Source organism: Nyctibius grandis, chromosome 1 (genome assembly GCF_013368605.1).
Source record: "Nyctibius grandis isolate bNycGra1 chromosome 1, bNycGra1.pri, whole genome shotgun sequence".
NCBI lineage: Eukaryota > Metazoa > Chordata > Aves > Nyctibiiformes > Nyctibiidae > Nyctibius > Nyctibius grandis.
This window is the reverse complement of record NC_090658.1, coordinates 132,720,087-132,742,162: the sequence shown is the minus strand read 5'-3', so window position 1 is coordinate 132,742,162 and position 22,076 is coordinate 132,720,087. Positions and strand designations below refer to the sequence as shown.

General features: G+C 52.6%; 2 protein-coding genes across 2 annotated transcripts in view; both read right to left on the bottom strand.

Annotated features, from left to right (window-relative positions):
* DTNB (dystrobrevin beta) overlaps positions 1 to 22,076 on the bottom strand; it is a 648,286-nt gene that overhangs the window by 584,396 nt on the left and 41,814 nt on the right. The window lies entirely within an intron of this gene.
* OTOF (otoferlin) overlaps positions 1 to 22,076 on the bottom strand; it is an 89,717-nt gene that overhangs the window by 45,896 nt on the left and 21,745 nt on the right. Inside the window, exons 4-5 of the mRNA XM_068404963.1 lie at positions 15,146 to 15,245; positions 10,350 to 10,561 (exon numbers count right to left, since the gene is read on the bottom strand). Coding sequence (XP_068261064.1) covers positions 10,350 to 10,561; positions 15,146 to 15,245 — 312 coding nt within the window. The remainder of the gene's footprint in view (positions 1 to 10,349; positions 10,562 to 15,145; positions 15,246 to 22,076) is intronic.

Below are 22,076 nucleotides of genomic sequence, written 5' to 3'. Positions count from 1 at the left end.
GAAGCATGGCCGTGGAGTTTAGCGTCATCCTTCCTGGACGGCGTGACACACTTTGATGTGTGGCTGGATGGGATTTTAGAGAGGTGAAGGCCAGCTCCAGCATGGGACAGGGGAAAGGATCCAGCACTGGGTGGGAGTCTGGGAAGAGCAGGGTCCTCCTGTTCAGCCCAGCATGGGCAGGGATCAGCTGAGAGCCTGGGCTGGAAAACAGCCAAGGAAACCCATCCAGAAGCTGCTAATGAAACCAGCAGCCCTGCTCTCTCCCTGCACTGACACTTGCTCTGAGAGCAACCCAGCAGAAATCATTCCCTTGCCAGCTGAGCTGCTCAGGGGAGCAGGCGAACACCAGTGCCAGCAGCTCAGCTGGTTCATCTGCATTGTAAAAGCTGCCCCAGTGCCCCTGGCCAGCGCGGGGAGAGGATTTAAATCACTCCCTGCTTTCTCCTGCAGCCTGTGGATGTGGTCTGAGCTCCCTGCAAAGCCACAGCTTGTTCCCATCTCACCCCACAGTGTGGCTGGTTCAGCTGGGGCTGAGCACACAGGTCCTTCACATCACTGTAGGGACCAGCAGCTGCATCTCCCGGAGCAACTCACTGGGGCAAGACCCTTCCCTACCACAGCCCGGCTGGGAAGTTCTCCCTCCCCACCACAGAATCAATCAGGTTGGAGGAGCCCTCTGGGCTCATCGAGTCCAACCATTGCCCTATCACCACCATGGCAACTAGACCAGGGCACTAAGTGCCACGTCCAGGCTTTTCTTAAACCCCTCCAGAGATGGTGACTCCACCAGGTGCCTCCCTGGGCAGCCCCTTCCACCAGCGCCCATCCAAACTGCCCTGGGGGTACCAGAGTGTCCCCGGGGTGGGGAGCAACATCCTTGGGTGGGTGGGACAGGAGAGTGCCTGAGCCCGTGTCCTTCCCCTGTTCATTTCACTGGTGTATGTGTGGTCTGGATGAGGGATGCAGGAACATAGCTGTGGCTGCCCTCTTGCCCTGAGTGTCTCCTCCTCCTGCAACTCTCTGCTCTCCTGGCTCCCTGTGAGCAGCCCATGGTGCTGCTGGTCCAGTGAACCTGGGCACAAGCAGGGATGGGGGGAATCGAAGTACCTGAATGGTAACACGAGGTGTCTTTTCTCTTTCCCTTTAGCCTTAGCTCTGCAACCACAAAGAGCAATTCATTCAGACGTGATTCATCCCGCTGCGGTGACAAAGACCCTTCCCACCTTCTCCCCTCAAAACCCCCATCAGCAACATGCATCAAGAGATCAACCAAACCCAATTTGCATCATGCCAGAGGGAGATCTTGCTGCACCAGGACTTCCTAACCCACGGGCATCCAGGGAACTGGGGGCAGCGATAGTGACAGTACTGGTGGTGCTGGGATGAGCAGGGAGAGGAGAGAGTGCATGGACAAGATAGAAAAACTGAGAGAAGAGCATGGATAGATAAATCATATGGCACTGGGTTGGCTGGTGTTATGGATGGATGGATGGATGGAATGGCACTGGCATGAATGGACAGATAGACCTGTACTGGGATGGATGGATGGATGGATGGATGGAATGGCACTGGCATGAATGGACAGATAGACCTGTACTGGGATGGATGGATGGATGGATGGATGGATGGATGGAATGGCACTAGCATGAATGGACAGATAGACCTGTACTGGGATGGATGGATGGATGGAGAGAATTGCAGTGATGGATGGAAAGAAATGCAATAAGATGGATGGATGCATAGGATTGTGTGGAGACGGACTGATGGACAGATGGATCCATTGTTGGATGGTGAGAACTGCATTGGGATGAATGGATGGATAGGTGGATGGATGGGTAGACAGATGGGCAGACAGGCAAATTTTATCCTCAAAGCTCCTTTGAAAGGCCCCTGAATAGAAGGAAACGTGTCTTTGCTGGGCATAGGGGACAATAGACAGAATAGAAAGAAGCCCTGCTCTTTGGGGAGGAGGGGATGGGGTGAACACAAGAAAGCTCTGCCCCCCATTAAGAAGAGGGCAGGAGGCAGTTAGGACCCTTCCCTGGGTCCAAATGCCATGCAGGGATTGTACGTCAACACACATGTCACACGCATGCACACACCATGCCCAAACCCAGTACCTGGGATCTTCAGGGTCTTCACTGTTTGGAAGAGACACAGCCAGGAGGATGAACGTGAGGGAGAAACCAACCCACCCAAAGAGATGTACCTCCCTCAAGGCCCATGGCAGCCAGCCAGGACAGGGGAAGGGGTTAATGGCTGCCACCACCCCTGGGAGGATCCTCCTAGGCTGACACTGAGAAGGTTCAAGGTCCCAATCTGGCCTGCGTGGCGAGGCACTGAGGAGGCATTGTCCCATAGCTCTGTGCCACCACCCACGTCCTGCTCGCCAGTGGTGGGACAGCACTCTTCTGCAGGTTCTTCAGCATCCTCTCCACCTCCCCCCCAAACTGAGCAGCAGCAATGAAGATCAGATATACAGGGATGGGTCAGGGCTGGGATCATTGTCCTGGACTCACCCATGCCAGGTAAATCTATTTATACAGCTGTATTCTTATTCATGGTGCCTTTGGGAGTGGGGTGACTGGGACGGGCTGGGATGAGAGCAACCCACCCCCCAAAAGCCAAGATCCCACCAGTCATGACATTTTGGTACCTTGCTACTGACTTGTATCCATCGTTAAACTTAATCCTGAGTGAGGCACCGAAGAGAAAGAGAGAGAAAAAATAAAAATACCACAGTGTCAGGCTTCCTGGAGAGGCCCACCAGCAGCAGGGGACACGGGGACCTGGTGAGGGCAGGTGGGCTTCCAGCAAGCCAGGTGATAGAATCATAGAATGGTTTGGGTTGGATGGGACCTTAAAGATCATCTAACACTTGAGTTAGCAATTTTTGACCCTCCTTATCTACTTGGACATGGAGGTTATGGGTCTACACTGGTCTTCCACGACAGCCAAGGATGGAGACACACACCCCCAAAGGCTGAGTCAGATCCTACGTGGGTAAACATCCCTTGGGAGATTCCTCTTTCCTTTGACTATAGAGTCAACCAAGGAAGATTGGGATCATAGCAAGAGCCTTGCTGAGCTTCCCAGGGCCATGCAGGATGATGCTGGGATGCACCTCACTGCACTACCTAATTTCTACCTCAGCAGCTCTGGAAAGCCACCGTGAGCAGCAATAGTGCCAAGCACAGGTGTTGCCACCATGACCAGCCCAGGCTGACCAGCAAAGTGTCCAGACCTGAGAGAAGCAGGGGGTCCTGCCTCTCCCAGCCTCCTGCCGTGGGTATTTTCATCACCAAGTTCAACTCCAGTGCTTGGCAATGATCCCAGCTTTGGAGCATGTGACCCACAGGGCTAATTGAGGGTTGAACCCAGTCAGACATGTCTTGGATCCACTGGACATGCACAAGAAAAGACACGATCAATAATTCACCATGACCAGATTGCTTTCGGCTGCAGAGCTCAGTCCTGCCCATGAATATTTCAAAGTCAACAGCTATCAGGTGATGCTTCCTGGGATCTCAGTTTCAAGGTGGTCAGGAGCCGTGACGTGCACAGCCCTATCCCACCCAAATTTTGGCAGTCCCTGAACCACCTCTGGAAGGGTCCATCTTTCTTTACTGTCTAAGGATAAGGCTATATCAGTAGATAAATGGACCAAGGTTCATCTTCTGGCCATGACATGGCTTGTGCTTGTAGAGGTGAAGGCCCTTCTCTCCTCAAACTGCATCCAGGGTGGTCCCTGGTCTATCATATCATCATATCATATCATATCATGTCATACCATATCAATCATAGTCCCTGTGCTACCAAACTATCCTAGACGTATATTGAGTCAAAGCCAACCCAGGGACCATGCTAATGACCTAACATCTGGGAAGGTGCTACCCCCTGTGCCCTGGCTTCCTCCATCATATGGATGCCGTGTAGGGGGAGTGGCCTCCTAGCCCACGAGCCCCGGTGAAACACATAAATCTGGACTTAACAGATCTGTGCCTCCAAGTTTTGATATTTAAGCTTGGATTTAAGGAAGCGTTCTCTGGAGAGCAAGACCTTGAACGTGCTGCAGAGGCAGGATTTCAGGGCCACCACCTGAGCAGGGCTGGGGTGGGTATTTACCTAGTGTGCTGCTCTTCTTCTGCATCGTCTCCAAGGCTAGGGCATTTATAGAGAGAGAGGGAAAAATAAACCACCACTGTGATGTGAAGATAGAGGGCTCTTCCATTGTGTCAGCGTTTTAAAAAAGGGGATGATTTCCTTGAGTACAGGAAGAACTTCAGAACACATCAACACAGCAAACCATTCCATGCACATCTGAAAACCCACAACCACCTTGCACCAGGCTGATCCTCCCTCTGCCACCCAAGTCACTCCTGGCTGTGCCTGCAGGGTCCCAGAGGAAGGCGACCAAGTTGGTGAAGGGTCTGGAGGGTCTGACCTACGAGGAACGGCTGAGGGAGCTGGGGGTGTTCAGCCTGGAGAAGAGGAGGCTCAGAGGTGACCTTAGTGCAGTCTACAACTACCTGAAGGGAGGTTGTAGTGAAGTGGGAGTTGGCCTCTTCTCCCAGGCAACTAGCGCTAGGACAAGAGGACACAGCCTCAAGCTTGGCCAGGGGAGGGTCAGGTTGGACATGAGGAAGCATTTCTTCTCAGCAAGGGTCATTAGCCATTGGAAGGGGCTGCCCAGGGAGGTGGTGGAGTCACCATCTCTGGAGGGTTTAAGAAAAGCCTGGACATGGCACTTAGTGCCCTGGTCTAGTTGCCATGGTGGTGTGAGGGCAATGGTTGGACTCGATGATCCCAGAGGGCTCTTCCAACCCAATTGATTCTGTGATTCTGCTTTGGGTCAGGGCTTTCAGGTCTTACTTTTCTAAGGGACATAAAGAGGAGGCAAATCTGGCATCCCTCACTCACTGCTGCGTAACAGCTCAGCACCGTGACATCCCAAACATACCCACCAGCCTTCCCTAGAGCACTGGGTACCTCCTTGGGCAGCCCCTGGACATAAAGACCTCCCCACCTCTAAGCCATGGGAGTGAGGTGACCCTGGCTCGTAACCTGGCCAGACCCCCACATCTGCATGCAGGCAGGTCTGGACTTCTGTGTGAAACTGCAAAGTCTCAGACCAGGCAGAAGTTCAGCGAGATTCAGGCATTGGGTCAACAGCAAAGGTGGTGCAAGGTTTGGAGCCAGCTTGGGGGTCAGCGTGTGGTCCCACTGTGAGCTGGGAGTGATCCAGTTTGGAAAAACCAAATAAATAAAAGCCCAGAGGGGTTATTTATTTACTGCTTGGCTGTTTTGCCGGGTGGATCCATGCCCTGACCTGGCCGTTGTCTTGGCCAGGTGAATGGAGGTGTTGGCAGTAGCAGGGCGGTGGGAGCGATGAGAAGTCCTTGGCAAGCCCAGCGCTATTTATATATTCCTTCTTGTTGCTGCTGCTTTTCCCATTTCAAGATCTGTTTGTTCCCCCCCCTCCTGCATCCCCTCAGGAAAGGGAATCGGCTGAATAACAAAATAATGTCCCTAATGAGCCAGGGGAGGAGGTAAACAGCTTTGTGATGGAGACAACGCTGACAGAAAGCCTGTGGAGATCCGGGGACGTCTTTTCACTGCCTTCATTCGGATTCAAAGCCCCCCGAGGGGGACACAGAGGATGGAAACACTGTGAATCACAGACTCACAGACTGGTTTGGGTTGGGAGGGACCTTAAAGCCCATCCAGTTCCAACCCCCTGCCACGGGCAGGGACACCTTCCACCAGACAAGGTTGCTCCAAGCCCCATCCAGCCTGGCCTTGAACACTGCACAGAATTACAGGCAAAGGAGCTGCCAAGAAGATGTCAAGTCCAACGTCTTCCCCAAGAGGGATCTGCTCGCCCCAAGTCGTTCCTCAGCCGTGCACCCAGCTTGTACTTAGGCATCTCCAGGGATGGGAGCTGAACGCCCTCCCAGCCCACGCTGGGGTTTCTCTCCCCTTACCCAACGTACCTCTCTGCCTCCTTGCAGAAATTCGATTTTTGGCTGTCCTGGGCCAAAGCGATGAGGAGCTCATCCTGAACCCAACCCAACCCTCAAAGGCAAGGTGGAAGCTGGACTTGGCTTTGAACGGGGCTTCCTCAGCGTGGCCAGGTCCAAAGGTTGGTGTGGCACAGCAGGGCTGCCCACCTCAGTGCCCACACCGAGCCGTGGTACCCACGGGAGGCTGAAGGCATTGCACGGTGATGCCCTGTCCAATGCATGGAGTGACAGCTCCTACATCTGGGCTTGCCCTGAGTGGCATTTGAGTTTTTGGGGGGACTCCCAGGCATCCCAGCTGCCTTGTCAGAACACTTCAACACTCTCTCCACCTCCAGGCACCCAGACATCCCAGATGCATCTACAGCCTGGGGCACAGGAACAGACATGCTTCTGGAGTGTCCTGCTCACTGGACATGTGCTACAGCCACGTGCACTATGAAATTAAAAGTTCAAGGGCACACTCCCTGCCTTTGAAGCCAAACCACCTGGCACCCATCGCACCCCTGCTAACGCTTCCCATCCACATGAAGATTTGGATGGGCAGTCCCTACTCTGCCCTCTGGGACTGGCCCATGGCTGTTGTACCTCCTGACCCTGCTTGGGGATCGTTTGGGTCAGTGCTAGGTAGCCAAAACCTTCTTGGAGACTGTCCTAATAATTTATTAATGTTGTGGGCACTTCAGGTGCTTGGCCTGGCACTGTCTAATTAATGAGATTTGACAGAGGTGTTTACCAGTAGAGACGTGGCCATAAATTCCCATGGCGGAGAGTCAATATCTTCATGCTAGTGAAGCCTGAGGCACTCAGCGACAGGCTACATGGGGAGCTGCTATGAGAAATGAGCTCCCCAGAAGAGCCATGTGTAGGAAGAACCACCCTCATGTGCTTTCTACCATCACTGGACCCACATGAGTTGAGGATTTCCCCCCAGAATGCTCCTTCCTTTGGCTGAGCTGCTCTCAGAGGCATCACGTTGGCCCTTGGGTTTTACTTGAACTTCTCCTTTTTGCAGCTCCTCCCCAAACTCTTCCTGGCACACGGTGGGGAACAACTCACAGCACCACACTGCAAGAGAAGCCACTGCAAACACCAATCAGACCCTCATGCACATCTACAGGAGCTCCTCCCCACGCGCTGGACATGGCTGATCTCCAGTTCTGGGGATAACTGTGACTGAAGTGTGGTGGGACCTGGAGAAGGAAGGGGCCCTCAAAAGTGAGGCAGTACCCCAGCTGCAGCCTCACCCCAAGGCCCCTTCTCCATCCCAGCACCCCTCCTGAGCATCCTTTCCAAGGATGCTTTTCCAGCTGCTCCATGTCTTCTCCCCACCAGCTCTCCTGCAGCCAAGAAATGGGAATCCAGGAGCTTGTGGGACATCCACAGGGACAAAGCAGGAGCAACACAGCACGGCAAACCCCACTGCCAGCAGCACGAGCGGGTGCTGACTGGCTCCCTACCTCGTGGTGAGGGATCCCTGGCTAAGGGTGTCCCCCTCTCCCAGAAGTTCATCTTCACTGTGGTAATACATCTCGTCCTCTTCCATCCTGTGAGGGTAGTGACATGGAAAACATCATCCCTTTCCCTCCTTTGTGTTCCTAACAGTAGTGGTGGTGACAGGGGGTTGAACTAGATGATCTCCAGAGATCGCTTCCAACCCCAACCATCCTGTGATTCCATGACATCAATGACCATGGTCCTTGGGGTTGGCAGAGGAGAGTGCAGGGCAGCAAGACACAGCCAAGCCTGACAGCTCCCTGCGCTCAAAATCACAGAATCAATGAGGTTGGAAGAGCCCTCTGGGATCATCGAGTCCAACCATTGCCCTGACACCACCATGGCAACTAGACCAGGGCACTAAGTGCCATGGCCAGGCTTTTCTTAAACCCCTCCAGGAAAATGACCTGCTGTGGGACAAGTCTCCAAACCAGAGGACATGGGGAAGCTCCTTGGGACAAAAGCAGCAGGTAAAGCCAGTTTTAGTGCAATTGGCCACATGTGAACTCAAGCTTGGGACAGCGGGACTAGCAGGCCTTGCTTTCTTGGCGTGTCTGCTAAGGGATGCTCCTGCCTCTGGAGGTGTTTAAGAAAAGCCTGGACATGGCACTTAGTGCCCTGGTCTAGTTGCCATGGTGGTGTCAGGGCAATGGTTGGACTCGGTGATCCCAGAGGGCTCTGCCAACCTCATGGATTCTGTGATTCTGTCCCTGTTCAGCAACATCATGGTCCACTGAGCTGGGAAACGAAGTTGCACTTTCAATTTGCTTGAAAATCCACAGGTTTCAGCCCAATTGACACAGTTAATTAACTGCCTTGGAGCAATGCAAGCAGCTGCAGGTATCTTCCCTCAATCTCACACAGTGGGAAAAAGAAATTTTGCCCTTATATAGCCACAATAAATTGCCAAACCCCAGCAGAAAGCAAATGCTACCGAAGCATGTGATTGCATAGACCCAGCGTGGGGGATGTACGGCTGCACAGCACCGAGGTGTAAATGCTATTGAAAAAGCAGCCGGTTCCCAGGGGCATGTTTGGATTCACACCTCCGGGCTGGGCTCCCGTGTGCCACAATATATATTATAGAATCACAGAATCACAGACTGGTTTGGGTTGGGAGGGACCTTAAAGCCCATCCAGCTCCAACCCCCTGCCACGGGCAGGGACACCTTCCACCAGCCCAGGTTGCTCCCAGCCCCATCCAACCTGGCCTTGAACACTGCCAGGGAGGGGGCAGCCACAGCTGCTCTGGGCAACCTGGGCCAGGCTCTCACCACCCTCACAGCAAAGAATTTCTTCCTCACATCTCATCTCAATCTCCCCTCTTTCGGTTTAAAACCGTTCCCCCTCGTCCTGTCACTCCAGGCCCTTGTAAAAAGCCCCTCTCCCACTTTCCTGTAGCCCCTTCAGGAACTGGAGGGTGCTAGAAGGTCTCCCCGGAGCCTTCTCTTCTCCAGGCTGAACAGCCCCAGCTCTCTCAGCCTGTCTCCATAGCACAGAATCACAGAATCAATGAGGTTGGCAGAGCCCTCTGGGATCATCGAGTCCAACCATTGCCCTGACACCACCATGGCAACTAGACCAGGGCACTAAGTGCCATGTCCAGGCTTTTCTTAAACCCCTCCAGAGATGGGGACTCCACCACCTCCCTGGGCAGCCCCTTCCAATGCCTAATGACCCTTGCTGAGAAGAAATGCTTCCTCATGTCCAACCTGAACCTCCCCTGGCCAAGCTTGAGGCTGTGTCCTCTTGTCCTGTCGCTGGTTGCCTGGGAGAAGAGGCCGACTCCCACCCCGCTACACCCTCCCTTCAGGTAGTTGTAGACTGCACTAAGGTCACCTCTGAGCTTAGAAAGACACAAGGGTGATGCTAAGGACTCTTAAATGAATAGGAGGTTGCTGGTAACAGCATCGCTTGAAGAACTGGAGGGATCCTCACTGGTCTTTAAGAACTGGAGGTGTCCTCACCAGCCATAACAGGGTGAGGGGTCCCTCAGCTAACCCCCACAGGGCTCACCTGCCCAGGCACTGCCTTTGGGTGGGATTTCATTTACGCCTGGTGAGGTACAGAGGTCCTGACAGACCGCTGGGGAGGGAGGTTTGAAAATGTCTTTGGGACACTAAGTGTCTGTCAGAGGGTTAATGCTGCAAGGGAGCTGCCAGGGTTCATTCCCTCCTCTGTGCCACAGCATCTCTGCTTTCTCCTCCAGCCTCTGCTGTGCCAACTGCCTAGCCATGGGATCTTCACACTCATGATGCCCCCCAGCACAAGGACACGGGTCAGAGGCACTGCCACTGTCTCCTTCCACCCCAGAAGCATCCACACTGGTGTGGTTCTGTGGCCAACGTGCCCTCCTCCCCCTGCCCCTGGCTGCAGCTGCACTCACCCCTCAGCACACCTGCAGCTCAGTTCTGGGAGAACCATGAGCTCCATCAAGATGGAAGACCCCCCACATGGCTCTACACCCCCCACATGGCCCTAATCCCATCCAAGATGAGGCCTGACCACCAGTCAGACCCTTAATCCTTTCTGAATCTGTACTTAATTACATTTGCTCTCCAGCATCTGCCACGTGCTACAAACCTCAGCGCTTGCTGGAAGGTTCAGCTCTGTGCTGGGCAGGCATGGTGGAGCACCAGGGACTTGCTGGCACTGGTGGGTGGACACTTACAGCCCATCCTCACCTTAAGCTGTGATACTGGGTCTTCTGACGGCCAGGAGATGTGATGCATCTTAGAGGAGCACTGGGGCAATGCTGCCCTTTCATGACAAGCCAAGCCCTCTCCTTCCCTGCTGCCATCACACATCTCCAAGTGCTGAGCATCCCATTACCTCCTGAAGCTCCTTTCCGTGGACTGCTGGTTGGATTTGCCCGGAGAGATGTCCAAGCCCTGCCGGTGGCCGGAGAGGAGGCTGTCTGTCTCTAAGGGGTACCTGCCATTCCCCTCTGAGTGGTTGCTGGGGGTCTCCAGGAACTCCTTGTCGTTCCACACGCCCACTGTCCCATCCAGAGCCTGGTACCTGATCTCTATGGAGATGCTGGTCTGCAACACACAAGGAAGACACAATCAGCCCCCAAGGACAGCACAGGGAGGAAGGAATATCCTGCAAAATCTGAAAGGTAGGAAGAGCTGTTGCATCAGCTGGCTTGATCTCTGAGCCTTACTGACCCCAAAGTCTCTTCTCTCCCAGGCATTTGGAGAGCGGGCTGTTGGCTCCAGGAGGTTGTCCGACCCAGCTCCAGCATGGTGCTGCAGCCTCCCTCCTGCTCAGGGACCTGATTCACTTGGAGTTGCTGGTGCATCCCAGACCAGCTACATCAGATATGAGAGACACCAAAAGCCCTGAGCAGAAGACAAACCCTTCAAGCAGCTGAAGGCACCATGAGCAGATGAAGCCATGCCATGTTGGTGGGTTTTTCTCTGTGGTGCATCAGCTTGTGGAGAATTTGTGTCCTCCTGTTAAGTGCTGGGCTGCCAAGCCCCATGGGTGCATGGTGTCTTGCTCCTGCCTGGTCCCATCCCACCACCAGGCAGAGCAGGGTTTGGCAAGAGATGAGCATCCCCAGGGAGGTTTGGATAGATCCTGGTTTGGGGAGGGGGTCTCCCACCTTGGCCTTGACCAACCCAGCTGGGATTCAGGGATGGGAAGGGACCTGGCACTGGGTCCACTCTTGATCTAAAGGTTCTTCTGGATGAACCAAGTAAGAGTAAGGTCTTCTCCCTCTTCTACGTGGTCATCCCCCACTTAGCCACCCAAGATTGCACCAGGCTGCTGCAGCAAATTCAGGGTTGGAGCTCCCAGACATTTTTCCCCCCAAAATCTTCCTCTGGATTTAAAACCCAATCAAATATAGAATCATAGAATCTCAGACTGGTTTGGGTTGGGAGGGACCTTAAACATCATCCATTTCCAACCCCCTGCCACGGGCAGGGACACCTTCCTCTAGACCAGGTTGCTCCCAGCCCCATCCAGCCTGGCCGTGAGAGATGGCCAGGTTGCTATGTCTGAGTTCATCTTGCTGCAAAGAGCTGCTGGCACCACTTTACCCTGATGTCCAAAGTCCTTCTAAAACCCCAGCTTTGGACAAAGCAGCCAGAAAAAAATCTCTCTCCTAAAAACATATCTATTTTGAAAGGCAAACAGCTGCTAGAAAGAAACCATTCTCCACTTCCACTCAGCTTCCACGGAGAAATTATAAGTTATATTCAATGCAAAGGCGATCAGTTTTAGACACAAGGACAAAACGAAAAGGGTAACAAAGCGGGAGCAGGAAAATTTATTACAAAATCTTCCTTTTTTCATCTATATGTTTAAGAGGAGGTACAGCATCCTGACTTGCTCCAGCCACAGCTTGTCAAAGGGATGATGAAAGGCTGGAAAATACAAGATATGGCCTGGAAGGATTCTGTGCATTTACAGAATCACAGAATCAACCAGGTTGGCAGAGCCCTCTGGGACCATCGAGTCCAACCATTGCCCTGACACCACCATGGCAACTAGACCAGGGCACTAAGTGCCATGTCCAGGCTTTTCTTAAACCCCTCCAGAGATGGTGACTCCACCACCTCCCTGGGCAGCCCCTTCCAATGGCTAATGACCCTTGCTGAGAAGAAATGCTTCCTCATGTCCAACCTGAACCTCCCCTGGCCAAGCTTGAGGCTGTGTCCTCTCATTTAGCAAAAGACAACTAAAGGGTGACTCAAATCCAGCTGGAAACAGAGCTTTGTGGAAGGCTTTGACTGATTTTATTCTTCATACGGCAAAATACAAATTTAAGTCAATCAAAATGATTTGCCACGCTGTGCTGACCTCACCAAGCTGTTTCAGATTGTTTAAAAAAGCAAACGCAGAGAAGAGACAAAGATCCATGTGGAAACGCTCATTTTTTCACATTTTCAAACCACCTCAACGCTGTTGTGAAACATTTGGTTTTGAAATCTTATTTTTAAACTTAAAGTTTAAAAAGCCTTATAAAGTAATGAAAAATTACGGGTGCAATAAACTGAACGATTTTTTGGTTTGGGCTGAATAAAATCATCACTTTTCTGAAGGGAAATTAGTAGGTGTAAGCTGAAACCAAGAGAAATTCACACTGGAATAAAAAAACTTCTCAATTTAACAGTAAAGAAAATTAATGAGTGGAATAATTCACTGAAGGGCTGGTGGATTGCTGGTGGATTTTAAAATCATTTTTATTTGGGGTTTTTTTCACCACTTGAGATAATAACAAATTCTGAAACATCCCAGAGCCTCTCTTGTAGGAGCGACTAAACCCCCCCAGGTCCCTCAGCCGCTCCCCATCACACTTGTGCTCCAGACCCTTCCCCAGCCCCGTTGCCCTTCTCTGGACTCGCTCCAGCACCTCAAGGTCTTTCTTGTCGTGAGGGACCCAAAACTGAATATTGTCAACTAAGTGCCATGTCCAAGCTTTAGGATGCCCCAGAAATGCACAGGGGAAATCGAGGGATGTGGCATTTCTGCTCCCAGCAAGCTCTACAAATGCAGGATTTGTGCACGTGCCTCTGTATGGCTTGTGCCACGCAGAACATGGAGGGATTTATTGTCTTGTCCAAGGGAGATCTGTACTCCAGTAAAAGCTGCCTTGCCCAGGCTGCCCTGACTTTGCAGCAATGAACAACTTTCTCCCAGGCAACTAGTGATAGGACAAGAGGACACAGCCTCAAGCTTGGCCAGGGGAGGGTCAGGTTGGCCATTAGGAAGCATTTCTTCTCAGCAAGGGTCATTAGCCATTGGAAGGGGCTGCCCAGGGAGGTGGTGGAGTCACCATCTCTGGAGGGGTTTAAGAAGAGCCTGGCCATGGCACTTAGTGCCCTGGTCTAGTTGCCATGGTGGTGTCAGGGCAACGGTTGGGCTCGATGATCCCAGAGGGCTCTGCCAACCTTATTGATTCTGTGACAATAGTCAGTATTTATGTTTTCCAGAGCACTCTTGGATACCAGCTAGAACAACTCCAGCAGAGCTGCCACGACACAGAGCAGACGTAGACATGAGCTCCTCAGGGGGGAGGTGATGAGCACAGGTTACCAGTGCATCAGGCATGGGCTGGGGAAGGTCATTTCTCCTCCAGTTAGAAACACATGGCTTATAAAGTGGTGAAGGGTACCAGGGTATTTGCTTTGACCCGCTGTGCAGCTACACTGAGCTCCTGGCCAGGCTTCAAGGCAGGTTAGTTCATTCTGAACAATTCGTCATGTTCAACATAGATTTATGAATTTGCACGTTTCATTTTCATCCATTGATTTTCCTGTCTTCCCCCTGTGATGCTGAAGGGCCTTAAAAATATGGGATTTTCTTCCTTTTGGTGGGTCCCGTGGACTTTAATCAGGCGAATTCTCAGCCTGACAAACCAAGAGAACAGCAGGAGCCGTTTTCTCCAACCCTGATATTATTGTTGCATCCTGGGTCTGCACCCCCCCCCCATTGTTCCTCCCTCCTCGGGACTGCATCCCTTGTACTTTTATTGGTTTCATTCCCTCTGCCCCCACAGGAGAAGTCACCTCCTGTCTCCTCCTAATGAAACCACTCATCTTTTCATTGCTAATTGCTTGTTGTTAGCCCAGAGGGCTACGTGCAACTGCATTTTTCCTTTATGCTGAGTGTAGGAAGAAGCTTGTAAAGGAGGGAGGGTGGAGGCTGAGGTTTTATTTTTTAATTAAAACACCAGGGTTTTGATACCCAAGAAGATCAGAAGCAGCTGCATTTCCAAGTGTGTTATAAAACTCAGTATCCACGGGAAACAGCTCCCATGAGATGCGTTAAGCAGACGGAAACTCATTGAGTTGCACAGCAGCTGCTCTGCAGACAGGGACCCTTCTCTTTGGGGCTCTGGATGAGGGGTGCAGACCCAGTCTGGGTGGTATTTCTTATCCTGATTTTCCCCAGAGAAGTATAAAGAGTGGGACATCAGGTGAGGAGGTTCAGGTTGGACATTAGGAAGCATTTCTTCTCAGCAAGGGTCATTAGCCATTGGAAGGGGCTGCCCAGGGAGGTGGTGGAGTCACCATCTCTGGAGGTGTTTAAGAAAAGCCTGGACATGGCCCTTAGTGCCATGGTCTAGTTGCCATGGTGGTGCCAGGGCAATGGTTGGACTTGATGATCCCAGAGGTCTCTTCCAACCTCATTGATTCTGTGAAAGCTGATAGACTGATGGCCAGGGCAGAGCCAGCACGGGACTGCTCAGGTGCAGGAGAGCATGGGACAGTGGTCAGAGCAGCGGCTCAGCATCTCTGCAGGGGTCTGAGGACCACGCTGTGCTCTGAGCTGCCATGGGTCTCCAGCAGCAGGACACTTTCAGGCTACTTCTGAGCTGTGCATGAGCAAATGCACCCTGTCTGTGTGCAGATTAAACCTGATCTGTTCCTGCTTTACCCCCATCCAAAACTTCTCACAGCGTGCAGAATAGCCAGCCTTCACTGTGCACCCTCAGGACAGTCCCACCTGCCTTGATCCTTCAGACCAAGAGTAACGGGATGAAGGAAAGGTTGAGACTTTGGGGATCCAGGTGCGTAACACAGACTTCTCTGTTCCCACAGAGTCAGCAGAAATACAGACAGAAGGACCAATGACAGAAGGGCAGCAGCAGCCCCTTATTCCTCGTGACCTACCTGAATGGCTGAATTATTGTCGTCTATGAGCGTGTCCGTCACCTCTACCTGCCCTTCCTCCACCACCTTTTGCAGGACCATCCTGAAAGTGCCAATGAGCCTATGGAGCAAAGAGGAAAAAGTCAGGTGAGTTATGCTGAGCACCCACCACCATTCATTTAGATTGGAGATCAGGGACAATTTCTTCACGGAAAGGGTTGTCAAGCCCTGGCACAGGCTGCCCAGGGCAGTGGTGGAGTCCCCACCCCTGGGGGTATTTAAAAGCTGTGTAGATGTGGTGCTGAGGGCCATGGGTTAGTGGTGGCCTTGGCAGTGCTGGGTTGATGGCTGGACTTGATGATCTTAAAGGTCCTTTCCAGCCAAGGACTCTGTCAGCTGCCGCCAGTGACCCCACCTCAATGGAGATGCTGGGCAAAGGATAAGCCAAGAGAGAAGCCATTTCAGGACATCACTGTTGGGATAAGAAGAGAAGGAGACTTTGGGAACGTCAGTCTTGAATTACTGGGATGCAACAAAGGGCACCCAGACTGTCCTTTTCCATCCTGAATGTCTGCAGTTATGTCTGTGCTAGTAAATTGAACGAGGCAAGAGCCAGGGCACTGTCCCTCACCCATCTGCACCAGGACATTGTCAGCACATGGCATGGGGAGGTCCCACATCAACATGCCTGACCCCAACCCACCCCCCAGGAGGGGTTATCCTGGGGCAGGGCATCCCTGGAGAAGTTTGGATGTACCTGCTTGTGTGTGGGATGAGTTGAATAGCCCAGCCCAGCTGGGTTGGCCCAGGGTTGGAGCACAAGGCTCATGTTGGTTAGTTTACTTGAAGGTGCTGCATGTGGGTCTGAAAGCTGCTCAGAGGAGAAGACTGCCTCCCTTCTTTCACAGAATCATTTAGGTTGGAAAGGACCTTTAAGATCATCAAGTCCAACGGTTAATTTCAAGACATCTGGAAAAAGCCAAGAGCCACCTGATGTGAGGTCAAGCTGACACAGTTTTGAGCATGAGACTGGACTACAGATCTCCTGAAGCGCCTTCCAGTCTGAATGATCCTGTGATCCTTTGATATGATCCAACGATCACAGAATCAACCAGGTTGGAAGAGACCTCTGGGATCATCAAGTCCAACCGTTGCCCTGACACCACCATGGCAACTAGACCATAGCACTAAGTGCCATGTCCAGTCTTTTCTTAAACCCCTCCAGAGATGGTGGCTCCACCACCTCCCTGGGCAGCCCCTTCCAATGTCTAATAACCCTTGCTGAAAAGGGTTATTTCCTTGATCCTATCATTATTGCTGTGGTCTGTAGCGTGTGAGACAAGGTGCACGCCAAAGTTGAGTCCCTGTGTATTTGTCACACCTCATGGAGCTGGTGACAGCCTCACCTGAGCCAGGACCACGTGTCCTGAGGTGAGGGTGTATAACACCTCCCAACCACCATGGCCATTTCTCCCCCCAGCATCTGATCACCACCTAAGCTCCCCCAAGATGAGCAGGATGAAGGCGTCTAGTTGCTCTTAGTGGCTCTTGCCTGGGCTCGCTGCAGCCTGCTGCTCTCGCAGCCAGTGAGCTAAAAGCATCCGTGTTTGTTAAATTACAGATCCAAATAGACACCACGGGGAGCAGAGAAGCCTGGCGCTCTCTAATAGAAGTCATTAATTATTCGCCAGCTCATGGCTTGTCAAGGAGCTGTGGCTTTATGACGTTCTTCACGTTCTGCCATTGCACCAGAGGGACCTCCCCAGCCTGCGAAGAGCCAGCAATGAATCAACAAGTGACTCCCGACACGGAAAAAGCCCTGAAACCGTCAACGTGGAGCTGCCTTACACCATCTGCCTTGTGTGTCACCTCCAGCGCCGCGATCCCCCACGACACCGAAGATACTACACGGCGCTCCACGAACACGCCTGCAGTGCCAGCGAGGAAACTGCTGCTGATTAAACTCCTTCCTTGCAAGCCTTAAGGCATCGCTCACTGCGACGGTGATTTATCGAGACGTGGGTTCAGAGAGGGAGACAAGAGCTCCCCGTGCTGTGCGGTGGGGTATTGAGGGCTCCTCTCAACGTAACCCAAGCACCCGATGCTGTGCCGGCCTCGGCAGCCTGGAGACCATAGAATCATAGAATGGTTTGGGTTGGGAGGGACCTTAAAGCCCATCCAGTTCCAACCCCCTGCCACGGGCAGGGACACCTTCCACCACACCAGGTTGCTCCCAGCCCCATCCAACCTGGCCTTGAACACTGCCAGGGAGGGGGCAGCCACAGCTTCTCTGGGCAACCTGGGCCAGGGTCTCACCACCCTCACAGCAAAGAATTTCTTCCTCACATCTCATCTCAATCTCCCCTCTTTCACTTTAAAACCGTTCCCCCTCGTCCTGTCACTCCGTGCCCTTGTAAAAAGCCCCTCTCCCGCTTTCCTGTAGCCCCTTCAGGTACTGGAAGGTGCTAGGTCTCCCTGGAGTCTTCTCTTCAAGGTCCCTTCCAACCCAAACCAGTCTGTGGTTCTATGATTCTATGATTTATGTGCTTCTGCACTGCCCAGCTCGCAGACCTTGGGCCAGCTTGTCTGCAGGAGTGGGAATTATTGGGAAGATGCATCTGTGTGAGGCTTGGGATAACGTGCTGCCTTGGAGCCCTCCCAACCCACTTCCCCTGGCAGGCAAGAGCCAAGTGAGAGCGAATGAAATATTCAGCACTTGCCTCCACAGCCTTTCATTTCCAAGTGTTTCATAATTCATGGAGTGCCCCGCTCCCCTCCCTGGCATTCCTGCTGATGGAAAGAGACGTTTTTTCTGGGTCACCTGTAATTTTATCAGACTGTAGGAACATCTCCTGTTTCAAACCCAGCCTGGCTGGTTCGGTGCTTAGAGCTTGCTCAAAGCCTTGGGTCCGGGCAGTCTGGGATGGCTGCGCACCTTGTGACACACCACGCTTTGCTCTTTGCCCTGTGGCACATGCCATCTTTCAATGATGTCTGTGTGCCTGCAGCTCAGGAGAGACAGTGGCTGGGGGGGACACGGTGAACCCCACCAGGCATTGCCAGCACTGAAGCGTCCACCCCGTCCAAGCAAGGGCTCTGAGGCCAAGATGTGCACCTGGCTTTGCTAAGAGCATCCTCCAGCCCATGAAGCCCTGTCCCCCCTTCCCTGCTAGCTCAGCCCTTGGATGCTCTTTGCTCCCTGGACAAGTTCTGCTCCTGCAGCCAGGGAGAGCCTCTGGCATCTCCTGGTGGCATCTCCATCCATCCATCAGCAGATGCTGGTAAGTGACAAAAGGCAAACCATGGCATCTCTGTCCTGGTTCGGCTCCACCTCCAGACACCCCTGGCAAGGTGGGAAAAGCATCTTCCTGATGCCTTCCCCCTGCCAGGACACCCTCCCACCCCCTGGCACCGCGACCTGCAAACACCAAAGGATTTGGTTACACCCCCCCAACCCAAAGCAGCACCTCTGAACTCCTGCACAGAGGCTACAACCTGGATTACACACCAAGCACCACCTTACTCGCAGGTATCCCACTCAACCTGGGATCTGCAAGGAGGGCAGAGGAGATCTGGGGGCTCCAGGTCCTTGGGGACAGATGGGGCACACAGCCTCCAACGCAGAGGCATGGTGGGGAGGGAGCACAGTCTGCCCAGAATTAACCATAGAATCACAGACTGGTTTGGGTTGGAAGGGACCTTAAAGCCCACCCAGTTCCAACCCCCTGCCACAGGCAGGGACACCTTCCACCAGACCAGGTTGCTCCCAGCCCCATCCAACCTGGCCTTGAACACTGCCAGGGAGGGGGCAGCCACAGCTGCTCTGGGCAACCTGGGCCAGGCTCTCACCACAGAATGCTGCATTTTTTTGATGCTGCATTTTTCACAGAATCACAGACTCAACCAGGTTGGCAGAGCCCTCTGGGATCATCGAGTCCAACCATTGCCCTGACACCACCATGGCAACTAGACCAGGGCACTAAGTGCCATGGCCAGGCTTTTCTTAAACCCCTCCAGAGATGGTGACTCCACCACCACCCTGGGCAGCCCCTTCCAATGGCTAATGACCCTTGCTGAGAAGAAATGCTTCCTAATGTCCAACCTGAACCTCTCCTTGGTGACCAAACCCTGCCTGCAGTCACCCCCGAGCGCTGCTCTTGTGCACAACACCTTCAGCACCCGCCGTGTCAAATCTTCACAGTTTTTCATTTCTTAATCAAAATATTGCATGACACCAAGTCAAACACCGTGCAAAAGCCTGAGTATGCTCCAATTACCACTTTAGCAACCAGATTTGTAATCTCATCCCAAATTAGTTCCCTGACAGGATATATTTCAACACCACAGGGCTGACTGGCGCTCATTATGCTGTTCCACTTGTCTTCCAGGGTGAAAAGAAAATCCATTTATATTTAATGAGAATTATTGCAAGAGTTTGCTGAAAGAAAGTGAATTCACTGAAGCAACTTTTAATATCTGGGGGCTGCTGAGCTGGAACTGCTGCTGTGTCCTACATTTCACCACGTTACCCAAACGTTAACAAAACAATAATAACTACATACACTTGCAAGTGTAAGCTTGTGAGCACTGCAGCTTCTGAGTCCAGAGGAGGGCGACCAAGCTGGGGAAGGGTCTGGAGGGTCTGACCTCCGAGGAACGGCTGAGGGAGCTGGGGGTGTTTAGCCTGGAGAAGAGGAGGCTCAGAGGTGACCTTAGTGCAGTCTACAACTACCTGAAGGGAGGTTGTAGTGAGGTGGGAGTTGGCCTCTTCTCCCAGGCAACCAGCGACAGGACAAGAGGACACAGCCTCAAGCTTGGCCAGGGGAGGTTCAGGTTGGCCATTAGGAAGCATTTCTTCTCAGCAAGGGTCATTAGGCATTGGAAGGGGCTGCCCAGGGAGGTGGTGGAGTCACCATCTCTGAAGGGGTTTAAGAAAAGCCTGGACATGGCACTTAGTGCCCTGGTCTAGTTGCCATGGTAGTGTCAGGGCAATGGTTGGACTCGATGATCCCAGAGGGCCCTTCCAGCCTCATTGATTCTGTACCAAACCCCCAAGTGTCCAACAGCAACTCTCTCAGCTCATTTCCTTTCTGCTTTGCCAGCCTGAGCTCCCAAAGAGCCATTGCCTCTCCTCACAGGTACCCCAATGAGCTCCATGCACCCAACAGACCCACCCAGCCGCTCATCAGAGCGGCTCCCTGGTTTCTCATCACCTATTTTGGGACCCCTCGCACATCTCTGGTCTCCCAGACAGTCCTGCCTGGTTGTAAGGCATCACAGAGCCAAAGGACAGAGGAAAGCAGCTCTGCAGAGAAGGACCTGGGTGTTCTGGGGGACAAGGTCACCATGAGCCAACAACATTCCCTTGGGGCCAGGAAGGCCAATGGTGTCCTGGGGTGCGTGAGGAAGAGTGTGGCCAACAGGTTGAAGGAGGTTCTCCTGCCCCTCTACACAGCCCTGGTGAGGCCACATATGGAGTAACTGGGTGCAGTTCTGGGCCCCCCAGTTCAGGAAAGACGAGCTACTGGAGAGAGTCCAGCAGAGGGTTACGGAGATGGTCCGAGGGCTGGAGCATCTCTGCTACGAGGAGAGGCTGAGGGAGCTGGGGCTGTTCAGCTGGAGAAGAGCAGACTGAGGGGGGATCTTATCAATGCTCACAGATACCTCAGGGGGGTGTCAAGGGGATGGGGCCAGACTCTTCTCAGTGGTGCCCAGCGACAGGACAAGGGGCAACGGGCACAAACTGAGACATGGGAAGTTCCATCTGAATATGAGGAGGAACTTCTTTGCTGTGAGGGTGCCAGAGCCCTGGCACAGGCTGCCCAGGGAGGGGGGGAGTCTCCTTCTCTGGAGATATTCAAACCCGCCTGGACACGGCCCTGTGCGACGTGCTGTGGGTGACCCTGCTTGGGCAGGGGTTGGGCTGGATGATCTCCAGAGGTCCCTGCCAACCCCTCACCTTCTATGATTCTATGATTGATTGATTCTATGATTGATTCTATGATTGATTCTATGATTGATTCTATGATTGATTCTATGATTGATTCTATGATTGATTCTATGATTGATTCTATGATTGATTCTATGATTGATTCTATGATTGATTCTATGATTGATTCTATGATTGATTCTATGATTGATTCTATGATTGATTCTATGATTGATTCTATGATTGATTCTATGATTGATTCTATGATTGATTCTATGATTGATTCTATGATTGATTCTATGATTGATTCTATGACCATTTCCCTTAGTAGCCAAGCATCCAGCCGGCCTCAGGAGGTAATAAAAAAATGAAAGAAAGGGCTCACACCTCCTCCTCTGTGCAGCCCACACTACACAGAATCACAGAATCAATCAGGTTGGAAGAGACCTCTGGGACCATTGAGTCCAACCATTGCCAACACAAGCCACATCATCACTTGCTGGCCATGTCCAACCTGAGCTGAGCCAGCTGTCCCAGCTACCTTCTCCCCTGCTCGCTTTACTCTGGCTCTTGGTGAGCCGAGATGATCTGCAGCTCCTCCTGGGAAGCCTGGACTCCACTCATCTCTGTCTCTGTGGCTTCAAGCCAGCCTTGACTGCAAAACTGACATGGTATCACTCACAGAAAGGCTGATACTGAGCTGATACCTCCATAGCCATCTCTGCTGATTAGCTTGCGTCTCTGGACATGGTATGGAAACTTCTGCCTTTCCAGGCTCCTGCCCCTGGTGACATCAGTCCTCTCAGGTCATAACCAAGCGCAACCTTTCCATCTCTCTTTTACCTTCCATGGAAGCTGATGCTAGAAAGTCTTAATGAGACTTCAGACCTGCTTGCTGCAGCCATCCCATTGCCAGCAGCTTCATGCAGGAGAAAGGTTTCAGGTAGATGGTACATCTGCTTGTGGAGAAGGCAGCTGCAGGTGTACCACAGACACCAGCCCTAAGGGCTGGGAAGATAAGCT